The sequence below is a fragment of the Nannobrachium achirus genome (genome assembly GCF_963921795.1).
Source record: "Nannobrachium achirus genome assembly, chromosome: 11".
NCBI lineage: Eukaryota > Metazoa > Chordata > Actinopteri > Myctophiformes > Myctophidae > Nannobrachium > Nannobrachium achirus.
This window is the reverse complement of record NC_137820.1, coordinates 32,591,381-32,606,402: the sequence shown is the minus strand read 5'-3', so window position 1 is coordinate 32,606,402 and position 15,022 is coordinate 32,591,381. Positions and strand designations below refer to the sequence as shown.

Here is a 15,022-nt window from a genome sequence, read left to right as displayed (position 1 = left end):
CATGTAATGAAATAAAAAATACATGCCAGACGCTGTAGTTATTATATCTCCAGACATTCAGGACACACTGTAGGTAGAAGCAGCAGATGTGTGCAGAGGTGGTTCTTTAACCTCTAACATTTAGTTTTTAGTAGTTTGAGTAAAAGCTATTTCTCAGGAAAAGAGAATGATTTCCACACACACTTTACTTTTTATATGCATTTATTTCCATTTTCCAGGCTTTGATTTCCGGCATCGTGCAGAATAAATGTGGAGGCGCTTGTTTGTTTTCTTTATAAAAGTTTTTACATTACAGGATTACCTTCTGAAAAGGGTAACTCATTATTAGAATACTTTTAGAATGCTTTTGTGCTACTGAAAATACGCTTTGCAATTCCTTGCACAAGTTGGTTATAATATTGTCCAGCGGGAGCGTAGTCTACTATAAAGTACATCTACTTTTTGAGTGTATTGACTCTACTGTAATTGCATGGCCTAATCTATTATGGCCTATCTTTTCATGTGGAATTATTCATCTGAGACCAGGGGCTCCCCAGCTTCCCTAGAATGTTAAAAGAGCACTTGATCTATTTTGACCCGTTATCTTCATATAATTGGTGCTTACTAAAGATGGCACATCGTCTTAACAAAATATTAAACAAATGCCAAGTTAACTGAAGTTAGATAGCTGATACTGAGATATATATCGAGTCTGACTCTGCTCCATCATTGATGGGGATTCCAAGCTAAGATAAACTACAGCCTTTCTCTTCCTGGAAAGTAGCATGCTGAAATATAAGCCATTGTTCTCATAAAAAAAACTAAAAAAAAACTAAACAGAAAGTTTGAAATTGTGTTTGAAATGACCAAACCTACCTATCGAATATGTCGTTGGTAGGCAGGTTTCTGAGCTGTCCACACTAAGTAAATGTACTTCATTACTGTATTTAAGTCTTTTGATTTTTTTTTTTTACTTTACTTGAGCATTTCCAATTTCCAATACTTTTACTTCTACTCCAATTCCAACTTTGAGGATAATATTGTACTTTTACTCCACTACAATTCTTTGAAATATTTAGTTACTTTGGAGATTTTGGGGGATTTTACTCAAGTATAACCTGACTCCGCCAGATGGTGGCAGCAGTGCGTTCCGCCCTTCTTTACCATCTGAGACCACTCGGGGAGAGTTGATAACACTCGTAAAGTCCCGGGCCGGACGAATCAGTGGCAGCTACGGGCGGGCTCTGAGCAGCTCTGAGCCAGACCACGTGGAAACCCAGTTGGCGGATTCCGGGTGTAACGTCATGCAGACAGGCCAATATGAGTGGTTGGAGTTGGCACTCCCAGACTGTGATAGACAGACGGCGCCATCCAATCACCTGCTAAAGAACTTGAAAAAATGGCCTGCCTCCTACATCGGTTTGGTTGGAATGAATCCAGATGGTAAAAGCAGGGCGGTATGCAGGCATACGCACTGCTGCCACCATCTGGCGCAGTAAGGTTAACTCTAGTACATTTCGAACAGTACATTCTACTGGTAACAGAATATTTCTATATTGCAGTATTGATACTTTTACTTTATGAGTACTTTTTTCCACTAATCAATTACATGACGATGGCGTTGCAGTGCTCCTTTAATAACACGGCTGGCAAACAGACAGGAGGTCAGCCAGAGTTCCTTTGGATTCCTCCCCAGTGAGATGATGACTCAGGAGGAGAAGAACGCTGAGTGAATGTGAAATGAGCTGATTGCAGAGATGGTTCTATCAAATCCATGAGAGGTGTCTCTGTGTGCATGTCACATACCGTACACATACAATATAATAACCAGTAAGACGCCTGGGCGAGGTCGCGCCATGTCTCTGCCATCTGGCCAGATGTATATTGGACCAGGCAGTTACCCATATATGGAGACCCCTGGTACCCATACTGTATGTGGAGATCCATGTACTGTATATGGACCACAAACATGCTTTACTAAGTTATGTGAAAGTCCTATGACGTCTATGACAGCTGACATACATACAATCCCTTTTATGCCCGTATACTGTATGGAGATCGCTAACCAGCCACACAGATATGGGTTGTCTTGGCCATCTGTCTTGGCCATTTATGGATTATGTTAGTGTGGTATGTGGATTCCCATACTTCTTAGGGTAATCCACATGTTATCCTGTTAGATATGGGCTTAATATTGATGACATGGTGACACAGGGATCTCCATATATGGGCATAAAAGGGATTCTGTTAGTGTGGTTCCCCTGACATCACAGTGATGTCAGAGCGTGATGAGCGGCAAACCCATAGACCGTAAAAAAGCATGCACGTCCAGACAGACAGAGGGACGGAGACATGATGTGCCGTTTCACATACTAAACTGCGACCTTCGGTCGCAATAAGGAAGGAGGATGTAAGTGTCCTTCTTGAAAATCGACATCACTCTACTCTACTGAAGGACAATATTGTGATTTACTCATTTACTCAAAAGCAGGATTTAAAACTCTTGAATCCTATTGAGTGGGAAATGGGTTAGCTGGCCTCCAAACAAAATAAGAGCTCTTCAAAAGTCAGAAAAGAAAGCTCTGAATGCCGAGTTCATTCAGCTATTGTGCTCTGTTGAAGACGACATTCAGAGAGGAAGAAAGCGAGGCAGACAGAGAGAGAGAGGTTGAGATAGACGGATGCTCTAAACCAAAAATATTGGTTATTCAGTGGCTCTTTGGGGTTGTTGAGGTGCTATTGTACAGTAGGGCATTCACGAATAGTGATTTTTAGTATTCAAATTATTCGACCTCAAAGTATTCAAATAATCGAATATTCTACAGGACTGGCCAAACTGTCAAATATATTAACACATATGGTGCCAACCCCGAGTTTCCCGAGTTTGTATTGGTACTAGTGCTGTGCCAACCCCGAGTTTCCCGAGTTTGGGCCGTTTTTGAAAAAAAAAAAACATTTTTTTTTTGGACCTCCAGAAATGTATTAGGCATGATCGCGATCGCGAAATTGCATGTTTAACCCCCATACCAACCCATTCTTTCAAACATGGCAGCCATGTTTGTTTACATCTGAAGAAAACATAATGGCTGATAAATCATGAATGCCTGCACGGATTTCCAAGCGGATTTTTTTGTTTGAAAGCTGTGAACAGCATCTACACACGTGGTGCATCATCTAGGCATGGGCGTGCACTTTTTACACACTTGCACAATTACATGGAAGTCTATGGTAACCATGGCAACGCGGGACATTGGCCGGAAAAAATCATTGCAACATAAGTGTTAAAGGGGTCCTGCCACGCCCCGAAATTATAATAGTATGATACAGTAGGATACAGTAGGTCACGTGGTCTTTTTTAAAACGGTCTGAAATCTCTGAATCAAATGATCCCATCCCCCGTAGCGCAGCCCCCTCCACTCGGAGGAGTAGAGAGACAGACAGGAGACAGCCTGGTCAGCAGATATGGGATTTATGGCTATTTGAAGTGAGCTGGATCTCTGAAATTGAGTACTTTTCCCACCACTGTTCATTAGAAAAGAACGGCTCCCTACTGTGAACCGAATCATATCGTTCATTTCAAAGAGCCGTTCAAAAGACTTGATTCGTTCGCGAACGTCACATCAGCACGCAGTTCGAGGATGAGTTCGAGCGCAGCTGCCCAACTCAGTGAAAACATCGTGTTTTCCATTTCAATGAATAAACATAAACAAGCATATTCCCATGAACAATGGGGAAGTAACAACCAGTAACCACCGGAAATATAATTTTTATAGCCACAGATTTATATATAAATGTGTGTCTTTAGCTGGTTAGCTTTAGTGCTAGCCCAGCTAGCTAGCCCTGTGGGAGCAGAGAAGTTGTGAGGGCTGTGACTGTGAGAGCGAGCCTGCGGGCGATGGGAAGAAAATGTACATTGTGCAGACATACAGTAAGTAACAGTCAATTAATTAATTTGATTGGCTTATCGTGCATTCCCACAATGACATCAAACAAATATTAACTTGTTTTTAATATAATTTCTTAAGGTGACAGTAACCCTTAAGGTGGCATAACCCCTTTAAGTAAGCAAGAGGCGAACATTGTGAAAATAGCCGATCTACATGCTCACAACGCCTTGCGCTGCGAGGAGTTGTGAGCATGTAGATCTGCTATTTTCACAATATGTATCTGCGGAACCGAGTCACATTAAATGTAATACCTACAATTCCAAGTGCTTGTCAGGGTGGGGGTCCCCAGTTCAAATATGCTTATTTTGGAGGTCACGGCCTAAAAAGGTTTGAGAACCCCTGGTATAGAGCATTAACACATTCCTAGTTTTATAAACTATATATTTTTTAAAGAGAAAACAATAAAATAAAAATTGTGACTTTGATTTTCGAATATTCGAATATTCGAATATTTGGTGAATGCCCTATTGTACAGTATACACCACTGTTGCTGTACAATGAACATTTTCAGTCCCTGTGTGGTTCGTTAAAGTGTCTCCACTGTTTCTTCATCTTGATTTAGGCACCTCTAATGATTCTATATAGTACCAATCCATCCTATAACGCATACTCAGACATATTGGTCGGATCGGCAGTGCCATGCGCTCGCGCACACAGTAGCACATTTAAGATAGGTGTTAGGCTATACAGTAGCAATAAAAGAGGTTCCCCGTGTGATTACGAGCAAAATAACCACTTTTAATACTGTCCAGCACCATTTCGTTTTTGTGTACAGTGTTAATAGACAACTCAAGACAGTGGACATCAGATCTTAAAAGGATCCCTGGCTAATACGACAAATATGCCTTAATACATTATACTCTATAAATACAATGTCAAATTAAAAACACCTCAATTATTTTATTTCTTCTAGAAATAGCTAATCTTTCACTCAATAGGGGAAATGCCCGTCGCAAGTTGATGATGTCATGTAATGTGTGATCTATCCCTATGGAATTTATGGCATGCATGTGCAAATAAAAACAAACGTAATACTTCCTATGTTTATGAGCATCAAATCAATATTTCAAATGTGTTTGTGTTTTGTTTTTTTGCACATGCATGCCATAAAAATGACACGACATTTATGACATCATCAACTTGCGACAGGCATTTCCCCTATTGAGTGAAAGATTAGCTATTTCTAGAAGAAATAAAATATTTAAGGTGTTTTTAATTTTACATTGTATTTATAGAGGACAATTATAGTGTATTTTAAGGCATATTTGTCGTATTAGCCAGGGATCCTTTTAACTGTGATGGTCACTGTGGATGTACTGTAGCACTCCACTCATGAGTTAGATCTCTATCTTCAAACTTGTCAGCAGTTGTGAAGTTGTTAGCTTAACACGCTAGACTGGATTCACAATAACGAGGACCGGTCAGAGCTCTCTGTAAAGAAAACAACAACATCATGGTTTATAGAAAAGGGATTATGAGAGAGGGAGAATAATTCTGCTCGTTCAAAATGAGCAAACTAAACAAAATCAGCGGAGCTTAGCCCAGGCAAATAGTTGAATCTCGTCTCTCGTCTTCTCTCTCCCCTCAGCTGGAAGTTTCGACCATAGATCTGAGTGGTGACCTGGTTGAAGGCCCGGCGATTCTAGTAGTGACTGTCATCGACCAGAACGACAACAGGCCAATCTTCAAAGAGACGAGCTACTCAGGACAGGTGCTGGAAGGATCCCCTACAGGTAGGTGACACTGGCCTGATGATATGAAATATACAACCCAGACTATCATGTCTTTATGGAGGTAACAGATTCAGAGCTCCGCATCTGAATCTGTCAGCAGCTCCAGTTAAAACGTGTAGATTTGGGAATGTTAGTAATGTAAACAAAGACACGTGGACAGGAAGGGGAGGGCTGAGGGTGGACCAAACATCCTGTCATCCACAATGAAAACAACAGCAGAGGGCGCTGTTTTTCTTCTTCTTCTTTTTTTGCCGATGGGTTCCCAGATTGTTATGGAGGTAATTGATTGCAGTTTTACTGCCTTTAGTCTTTTTGTATACACTGATTTCAATGGCTGCTGCATTGGTTACCAGAGCTCAATGGTTTCTTTGCTAAGTCAGTCAGTGCTGGAGTTAAGCCTATAAGCTAACCATCGTGTAGTGGTTCTCAAACATTTTTGGCATCCCTGTAAATATCTTTCTCATCCATGGCACCACTGAAGTACATTGTTACTTTACAGTACCTTGCATTTATGTCAAATATGTAAAGTTTTTCCCTATACAGTATGTCCTGAGGAAACCTTGAGAGAATATCAGTTTCCATTAAGACAGATCGAAAATAACGTATATTTAGCGTTTAACCACTTACACCCCAGCATCCCTACTATGGGGGGAACTTTCTCCAAAAATGTCCGATCTACAAGGATATTACCGTGAAAGGGTCTTCAGGACTATCGTCGTGGAGGTTGTATGAACCGTTCAAGATCATGGTTGCTTTGTTTTCATGTTTTCAAAGAGTAACATTCGTTGATTCTGGTATTACTATTTGTTGTAGCAGGGACAAGAAGGCAGAGAAAATCTGGTACTGTACATACCATAAAACAAATCTGTATGTTTAATGTAATCAAAGATGTATTCATCGTTGGTTCTGGGGCCTGGGCCACAGTGGAGCTGGAGGAAGTGTGAATTGCTGTAATTTTAATTTACAGGCATAATGACAGACAGAGCATGCCAGATTTGAAAATAACATGTTCGGGTGATTTAGTGATTGTGCTGGTTGCATAATTTACTTGTCCGACCAAAACAATCACATTCACTCACAGTATATTGTTAGGTTTAAGTTTGTATCAGGACCCAAAAACAGAACTCAGAACCAGAGATTGACAAGCTGAATGTCTTTAATTCAAGCGTAGTTCAAAAATCTAAAATTAAACATTCAAGTTAGGATTGGCATGGCCGTAGTATTGGCTGGTCTGGCAGGCAGGCAGCAGGCGTGTGGGCATTGGGCGATCTGAGTGAGAGAGACAGGAGGAATTAGTGATTTGCAGAAAAGGATCCAAACAAACTGTGGAGCAGAGGCACAGTGACTTTTAACTGTCGGCAACTGAACAAACTGGCAAGGGCTGGAGTGTAGAGCCAGTGATTTGTGTTGTCATGAAACTGTACTTTTTAACTTACTTTTTTTATTTCAAAATGCTAATAAACTCTTTAATCAATCTAAAAATGAGATTAATAAATCCCTGCAAGACCTGAATTAATTTCTACTTGCCAAAATAAAATTGTAAAAAATCAGATGGTGTTTTAGGAGTCCTAATCACAGGAAAATATAATGTTTAAAAAATAATAATGTTTTTGTAAGGTTTTATAGCCATAAATCATAAATCATGCTCTAATTAGCATTTTGGGGATATTTTTCACAATAATTATGTACATGTTCTAGACATTCTAATGATCACGAAAAAAAATATTACAGGCATTTTACTTATGTTTTTGTGAGGAATAGCTTCAGTGAAAAAGTGAGATGTTGTTCGTCCAGACTCTGGATTCCAGAGATCTTTAAGTTGTGTGAATGTCAGCCTCTGTGGGGGGTATTTATCTGCAAATATCGTGGCCAATGGCATTGTAATACTAAACAATAGGATTTAATGGTGATGTTAATGTGAAAAAAGAACAGGAAAACTAAATATAACATTTTTTAAAAAAATATTAAAAAAATGTTGCCAAAAAGCAACGCTGGGCCTTGCAGGGTTTTAATGCTCACAGCTTGCATTAGTTGTGATGATAGGGTGCGTGCTGGGACAATACATGGGGTGCTCAACAACTGTAGACCTTTTTTTTTTTGTGAATGACAGTATGATATTTTTGCATTTTGCATATGGATAGTGAATTGCAATACAACGTCATAGATGGAGGATTACAGTGCCGGGCACACACACACGATGAGGAGGGCCTTCATGAGAATGACATCTGCACATATTGGTAGTAATATTCCACATATTGCAATGTGTATTAGGTGTATCCACCAGTGTTAATCCTCATACCATCTGCAATTGAGGAACTGATCCTCGCTGTCTGGTGGCAGGCTTAAAGCTGAAATCCCAGACTTATTTTAATGAATAAAACATTATTTTAACCAAGGTCTACGTAGAGTATTAGAGCAGGGGTTTTCAAAGTGGGTGACGGGGCACCCTGGGGTGCCACGACAGCAGTCCAGGGGTGCCGCGAGATCATTTGATAATATTTGGAATTTATTTGGACAAAATATTATTTAGTATAAATTGTTTAGTATAAATTGTACAATTAGTACAAAGTCATTTTCAGTCAGTTCTAACCAAAATGGCTATTATCTCAACGTTTTCCCCGTACATAATCACTAAAATATCGTCACTGAAGGGGCAGAAACCTTGTATCTCCAAGTTTCAAATGTGTACGTCTTTTGCCCTGCTTCATCATACAAGACTGTCGCACAAAACTAGTGAAAACAGCCGCCGCGAGGCGTTGTGTGCTTGTAGATCGGCTGTTTTGGACATACAAGGTTTCCACCCGACCAACGACAATATGCTATAAATATAAGGTGCTGGGAGTGAAAATTATAATGTAGGGGTGCCTCGGATAAAGAAAATATTCATGGGGTGCCCTGAGACAAAAAAGTTTGGGAACCCCTGTATTAGAGTTTATTTGTTGTATGCATTTTATTTATTTATTATTCTTAACAACAAAATGAGGAGATACAATTGGAACTCTATAAAAATTAAGCTCTCTCTCCTGATTAGACAACATTGGAATTCTGACCTGGAAATGTTTAATAAAGAGCTGAAGAGATGAGGATAGCCATGTTACTGAACAAAAATACTCTAGCCTAAAGCCTACTATCAGCATGTAGAGATTTAGCGTTTGATTTTCTAAACCTAACACCTATTCTCCCATTGACATATTTAGACCCTGTTGGACAGAACACAGTTGACAATAAAGTTATTTATATCAAGACTGCAATGCAATTATCACTGTCTGTCAGGAGAGAGAGACAATAGGGGGCACGGTGGTGCAGTCGGTAGTGCTGTCGCCTAGAAGGTCCTGGGTTGGATCCACGTCATCAGTGCCCACACCCTAGGTGGGGTTGTCAAAAGGTCTTTTCTGTGCTCCCTGTGTCTCCTAGCGCAGTGGTTCTCAACTTGTGGGTCGGGACCCCCAGGGGCCGGGTCCCCAAATTATTTTGGGGGGGTCCCCAGATGATTAACTTAATGGGCAACATTGTTTTCTCACTCAACAGTAAACAAACCAACATAAAGTTTAAGTGTATAGAGGGTATCTATCTGCACATTTCTAAAGTGACAATTGAAGGACTTTTTTAATACCTCTAAAATGACAAATTAAACAGTGGTCAAATTTTCAAATATTAGAGGCAGAAATTGTGAAAATAGCTGGTCTACATGCTCACAACGCCTCGCGTTGCGAGGTGTTGTGAGCATGTAGATCTGCTATTTTCACAATAGAACCATGTTATACAAAACCTCAACTCTTAGTGCTCGGTGGGGGGTCCCCAGTTAAAAGATGATTATTTTGGGGGTCGCGGCCTGAAAAGGTTGAGGACCACTGTCCTAGCGTAGGTACCCTCACAAAAAAACATGCAGTAATCCTGGTCTCTATACTGCCTGAGATATACAAGCTCACAGCGCGGCACAGTGAGCTTGAGCCGCGCTGTGAGATCTGCTATTATTGAAAAATCGTGAAAATGTGTGCAAGAATGTGTGTAAGAAGGGGCACGGTGGAGCAGTGGTTATCGCTTCGCCTGGGTCCTGGGTTCGATTCCCGCCGGGGGACGCTGTGGGTGCTGGGGGCGTGTTTCTCCCTCCGCATCATCAGCGCCCACACCCTAGGTGGGGTCGGCGATAGGGCCTTTCTGTGTGGAGTTTGCATGTTCTCCCCGTTTCTCCTAGGGTTGATACCCTCACAAAAACATGCAGTAATCCTGGTCTCAATAATGCCTCCCCCTGGCCAGCCGGGGGCGCTTGATGGAGGGGAAAGGAACTGGTTGGAATAACATGTTCCTTCCACGCGCCACGTCCATCCTGGGGAAATCCCCCCTGTCAGGTGAAAAGAAACAACTTGGACTACTCATGCATTGAAGGAAGCATGAGGTCAGTCCGTTGTCTCCCCAGGCGCGGCAGAGGGAGAGCAGAGCCCAGGATTACATAGGCAATTGGCACTGGGTGAAAATGGGTTGCAAAATCGTGGGATAAAAATTATATTAAAAAAAAAATGTGTGCAAGAAACCTATGTTTCCATGTCAGTGGTGCTCAAACTTTTTCATGTCAAGGACCCCCAAGATGATATGTATTTGGCCACGGACCCCCATCTCAAAATATTTCGTTCCAGGGACCCCCCAGAAGCAAAATTTGAGTTATAAATGTTTGCTTAAAAAAATACATATATTCAAAGATTTTCACACATTTTCACGACTTTTCCAAAATAGCAGATCTACAAGCTGGTATCTGGAGACTGGTCCATCCCTCCCACCAGGTGACCTGCGGTCCCACATTGTCTCATTATCAGCTCATCAGACTGATGAAGCAAAGGCAAATTAATGCCCAAGGTAGCTGCTTTGGTTGGTGGCCAATTAACTGTGGGGCATTATGGGTAGGATGAATGAGTTTTCCTCAGGTGTATGTGTGTGTGTGTGTGTGTGTGTGTGTGTGTGTGTGTGTGTGTGTGTGTGTGTGTGTGTGTGTGTGTGCGCGTGTATGCATGCGTGCGTGCATGTGTGAGGCACTGTGCGCGTGCGTGTGTGACTGCATGTGTGATTACGTGTGAACGTGCACATGTGAGTGTATGCGTGTGTGTGTGTGTGTGTGTGTGTGTGTGTGTGTGTGTGTGTGTGTGTGTGTGTGTGTGTGTGTGTGTGTGTGTGTGCACGTGCGTGTGTGTGTCTGTGTGCGTGCGTGTGTGTATATGTGTGTGTGTGTGTGTGTGTGTGTGTGTGTGTGTGTGTGTGTGTGTGTGTGTGCGTGCGTGTGTGGTATATTAATACTATTTGGATCAGTAAGCTTCCCGGACGTTAAACATTTATTTTTTCTGTAATCACTTGCTTGGATCGTGTTCATCCATCTCCTCTGTGTATTCAGTGGCACACATTGTATGACTGCTGGAGCAAGGTTTCAAGTTGAAAGGCTGATGAAATCGTGTGATTAGAATGATCGTGTGATGATTCATAATGGGCCTCATTCACACCGTGTAAGAAGAACGCGTTATGCAAGATTGCGGGATTCGTCAATATATGTTACTTACTTTTGCCTTTCATAGACCAGTGTACTAGAAGCATGCTCAAAGTCTACCAACTCTACGTTTGAACAGAAAATAATTATTGTGTTCATAGGAGATGAGACGTCGGCCGCTGCTTGTGATAGGCTGAACCAGAGGTAGGGAGCGCTCCGCTGTGTCCACTTGGACCGCGCGGAGGTGCTGAAGGTAGGGGGACGAGCATTTACGGATATAACTCGGACGGCACTTAGTCGGCTGAAGCGGACTTCGCAGCGCTCAACACGGTGACTTGCTCGCTTTAGCTCGCACAGCGGTATCTCACACGGCTCAAGTTCCCTTGAGACGGCGCGCCTCCGTCATTTCCAACTAAAACAAGCGCTCCCTTACATCTCGCCTCCTACGGAAACAATAATAGCGCGCGGTGCAGCCCCTTTCTCATGCTGTGTGATTTCAAGGCATGCTCAGACCACTATTTTTTCCCCTACACTCCTCTGTCCACATGCTCTGAGCCTGCAATGCTATCCTCCCATCTCCTTGATTAACCTCTTGAGTCCCTTGTCATACAACAAATAGCAAAAATAGACAATCCACAAGTTCACAGTGTATCGCAATGTGATACATAGTTACGTACTGTAGGACTGTGTAGCTGACATTTTCTTCCTTGTCCATGCACATGTGCAGTGGTGTAAAGTAACTAATTAGCCTGTAGCTATGCCCCTCCCAAAAAGCTTTTGTCCAATTCTAGCTTAGAATATGCCCCTCCCAAAAATTACTTCTTGCTTGCCAACACAGATATAAAGAGCTAGATGCCTTGTTCGCCTCTGCAGTTAATTGGAGCGATGTGCAAAAGTTCTAGTCCGGACTTCCTGAAAAAACTAAGGGAACGCTGTCAGTCAAAGTGACTACTGGCCAATCACAGCGTGTCTTTTCCATGACTTATCCCAAGGACCACAATTCAATTCAACAGAGCCAGTTCCGATGTTGCGCTGCTCAGCTGTCCTTATAGGCTGCATACGTAAAGACCAGCCCCCACCTGCCTCTGATTGGCTTACCGACTTCCGTATGTGTGACGCACGCGGAAGCAATGAACACGGAAGCGACGAAGATTCCCTTAGTTGCTCAATGCATACGCCCCCTAGCCGAAGGAGGTGTCTACCTTTCTATGTCTATGCTTGCCAAGGCAAGCCTTGGCAAGCAGGAAGTTATTCTAAGCTAGCATTGGACAAAAGCTTTTTGGGAGGGGCATAGCTACAGGCTAATTGCATTTACTTAAATACTACTTAAGTGAAGTTTAGAGTTGTTTGTACTTTATTTTCAGACAAATATTGTACTTTTACTCCACTACAATTATTTGAGAACTTTAGTTTCTAGTTCCTTTGTAGATTATGATTATTATAACAAAACATACATAAACACTTCAGCCCAATTTAAAATTTGGACATTTGAAAATAGCCGATCTACAAGTTCATAATGTGTCACGATGCAACGCATCCCCATCCCCCCCCCCCCCTTCTGTGTTGCCTAGAACTGGAGGATTGATGTTGGGGTTTATATTGTAAAGTACACCGGTGTGATGTCATCTCAGTGTACTTTGCAATACAAACCCCAACATCAATACTCCAGTTCTAGGCAACACAGAAGGGGGGGACTTATTTCTTATTTCCACAAAACAACTACTGTATAAGGCATATTAATGACATAGTTCAATATTGAAAATGGGTGGTTCTCCCCTTTAAGTAAAAAATGTGAGTACTTTTTCCACCACTGGAAAGAAGAACATTTCTATAAGGCCCATTAATACATGATTAGAATGCAGTGTGGTATGTGGTCATACGAGGGAAATTCAAGCCTCAATTCAATGAGACATTCTTAACAGCTTGAATGAATTCTCCTCTATGCCTTTGTCCTCCAGTAAGGCATCATTGATTTTCCTGAGCCTTCTTAACTGAGCGATCTTCTTGTGAATTACCATAGGGAGCCATATGCGTCACCCCGCTGAGAGAAGAACTGGAGGTCTAAATGGGCTTTATTTTCAATAGCCATTTCATCTCAATAGATGTGAATATGATTTTATTTCAATATATTTCCGTGGTTTGGGGTCAATTATTTTACTCTCTTGTGGGATTTATGTGTCTTGTCATGCATGACTAGCTATGCAGATGAAAAGTTCAGCTTTAAACTTTGAGTTAGAATCTCTCTAGAAAGGAGGGCTGATACGAAGGTGTTCAGAGGGAATCCAAGGTGAGATCTTGGGTCATCTTTTGTCGTCCCTGGTGGCCTTTCCACTACACGAGTGCTGCTAATATAATATATTAAAGAACTTCTATTCTCCTCTGCTCCTACACTTGGTCCCACATCATCTCTGTCTTGATGATCTGTTCCCCTCTCTGGGACGGTGGAGACCTGTTCCTCTCTGTCTCGCACTGGAAACCCTCAGAGACTCTAACCAGACAAACTATTATCTCCATCCATCCCTCTCTCTCTCTTTCCTGACAAGATGACCAAAAAAAGAAGGTCTGTGGACGGGACCTGTGTGTAGTACCAGCAGTCATAGAATACAGCTAGTGATATAAAAACATTAAAAAGCACACTGTTTTTTGTTTCATCGCATGAGCGTGCCAAAAATGTAGATTCTATACTTTTAGATTCTATACTGAAAATTGAACCTTTTCCCCAACACCGCCAACAACTAACGTCGGTATCTCCCCTTTCCTCTGCAAAAGTCTCGAAAGAGCACGCGCCTCCCAACTCACATCTCACCTGAGTACTCCAATAACCTTTATGAAACCTTCCAATCCGGCTTCCATTCAATACACAGCACAGAAGCCGCTCTTTTAAAGGTCACCAACGACACCCACTCTTCTCCATCCTCATCCTCCTCGACCTCAGTGTCACTTTGACACCATCAACCACTCCATCCTCGTCTCACGCCCCCCCAGCCCGCCCTGGGAATAAATGGAACTGCTGTTATCTGGCCAAAATCATACCTTGCCGACCAACATTGATACTGTACTCGTGCACTGCCCCAGTTACCCACGGTGTCCCCCAGGGCTCAGTGCTCTGTCCGCTTCTTTTCATCAACACATCTTACCAATCGGACAGAGTGGCAGCCATCTATTCCACCCCCACCACTTGCCTGACAGACATACCGGGGAAATACCCCCTGTCAGGTGAAAAGAAACAACTTGGACTACTCATGCATTGAAGGAAGCATGAGGTCAGTCCGTTGTCTCTCCAGGCGCAGCAGAGGGAGAGCAGAGCCCAGGATTACATAGCTTAGGCATATTGGCACTGGGTGAAAAAAATGGGTTACAAAATCGTGGGATAAAAATTATTATAAAAAAAAAAAAAATGAAACAACCGCAACACCGGCATGCAACCACGTATGAATCAGACATTAGAACTCGCTGAGTTGTGGCTGGAAAAGGGTCTTTGATCTCCCCGTCTTGTGTGTTCTTGCATGTTGTACTGGCATCTACGCCTTACTCAACTTTAGATTTTAGATTTGATGGTGTGCTCTGCACTGCAAATAGTGACTTGTTTTGTTTACCACACAGCACCCTGGTAAAAAACATTTCAATACGAGACAAGATGTAGGATATTACATATGAAAGTAATGACTTATAACCGTTAGATCACTGAGTCTTCCACAGTAAGGCAGTTAATACTGTAGTATACTAACGAATTGCAATGAACCAATTAATAACTTTAGAGACAAACTTCTACCCAAACTTCTACCCTTACAGTGTACTTTTCTCAACTTTCTCTCTCTCTTTTTTTTTTACAAATCTGTCTTAGTTTCGTAGTTTCATCTTTGTATTGTGTTGATCATGGGGCTCAGCTGCAG

The 15,022-nt window shown here is 42.0% G+C and overlaps 1 protein-coding gene across 1 annotated transcript in view; it reads left to right on the top strand.

Annotated features, from left to right (window-relative positions):
• Positions 1-15,022, top strand: part of LOC308294290 (cadherin-13-like) — a gene marked incomplete at both ends in the record, with an annotated part of 191,906 nt that overhangs the window by 73,568 nt on the left and 103,316 nt on the right. The window contains one exon of the mRNA XM_080737018.1: positions 5,515-5,659. Within this exon, the coding sequence (XP_080593144.1) occupies positions 5,515-5,659 (145 nt within the window). The remainder of the gene's footprint in view (positions 1-5,514; positions 5,660-15,022) is intronic.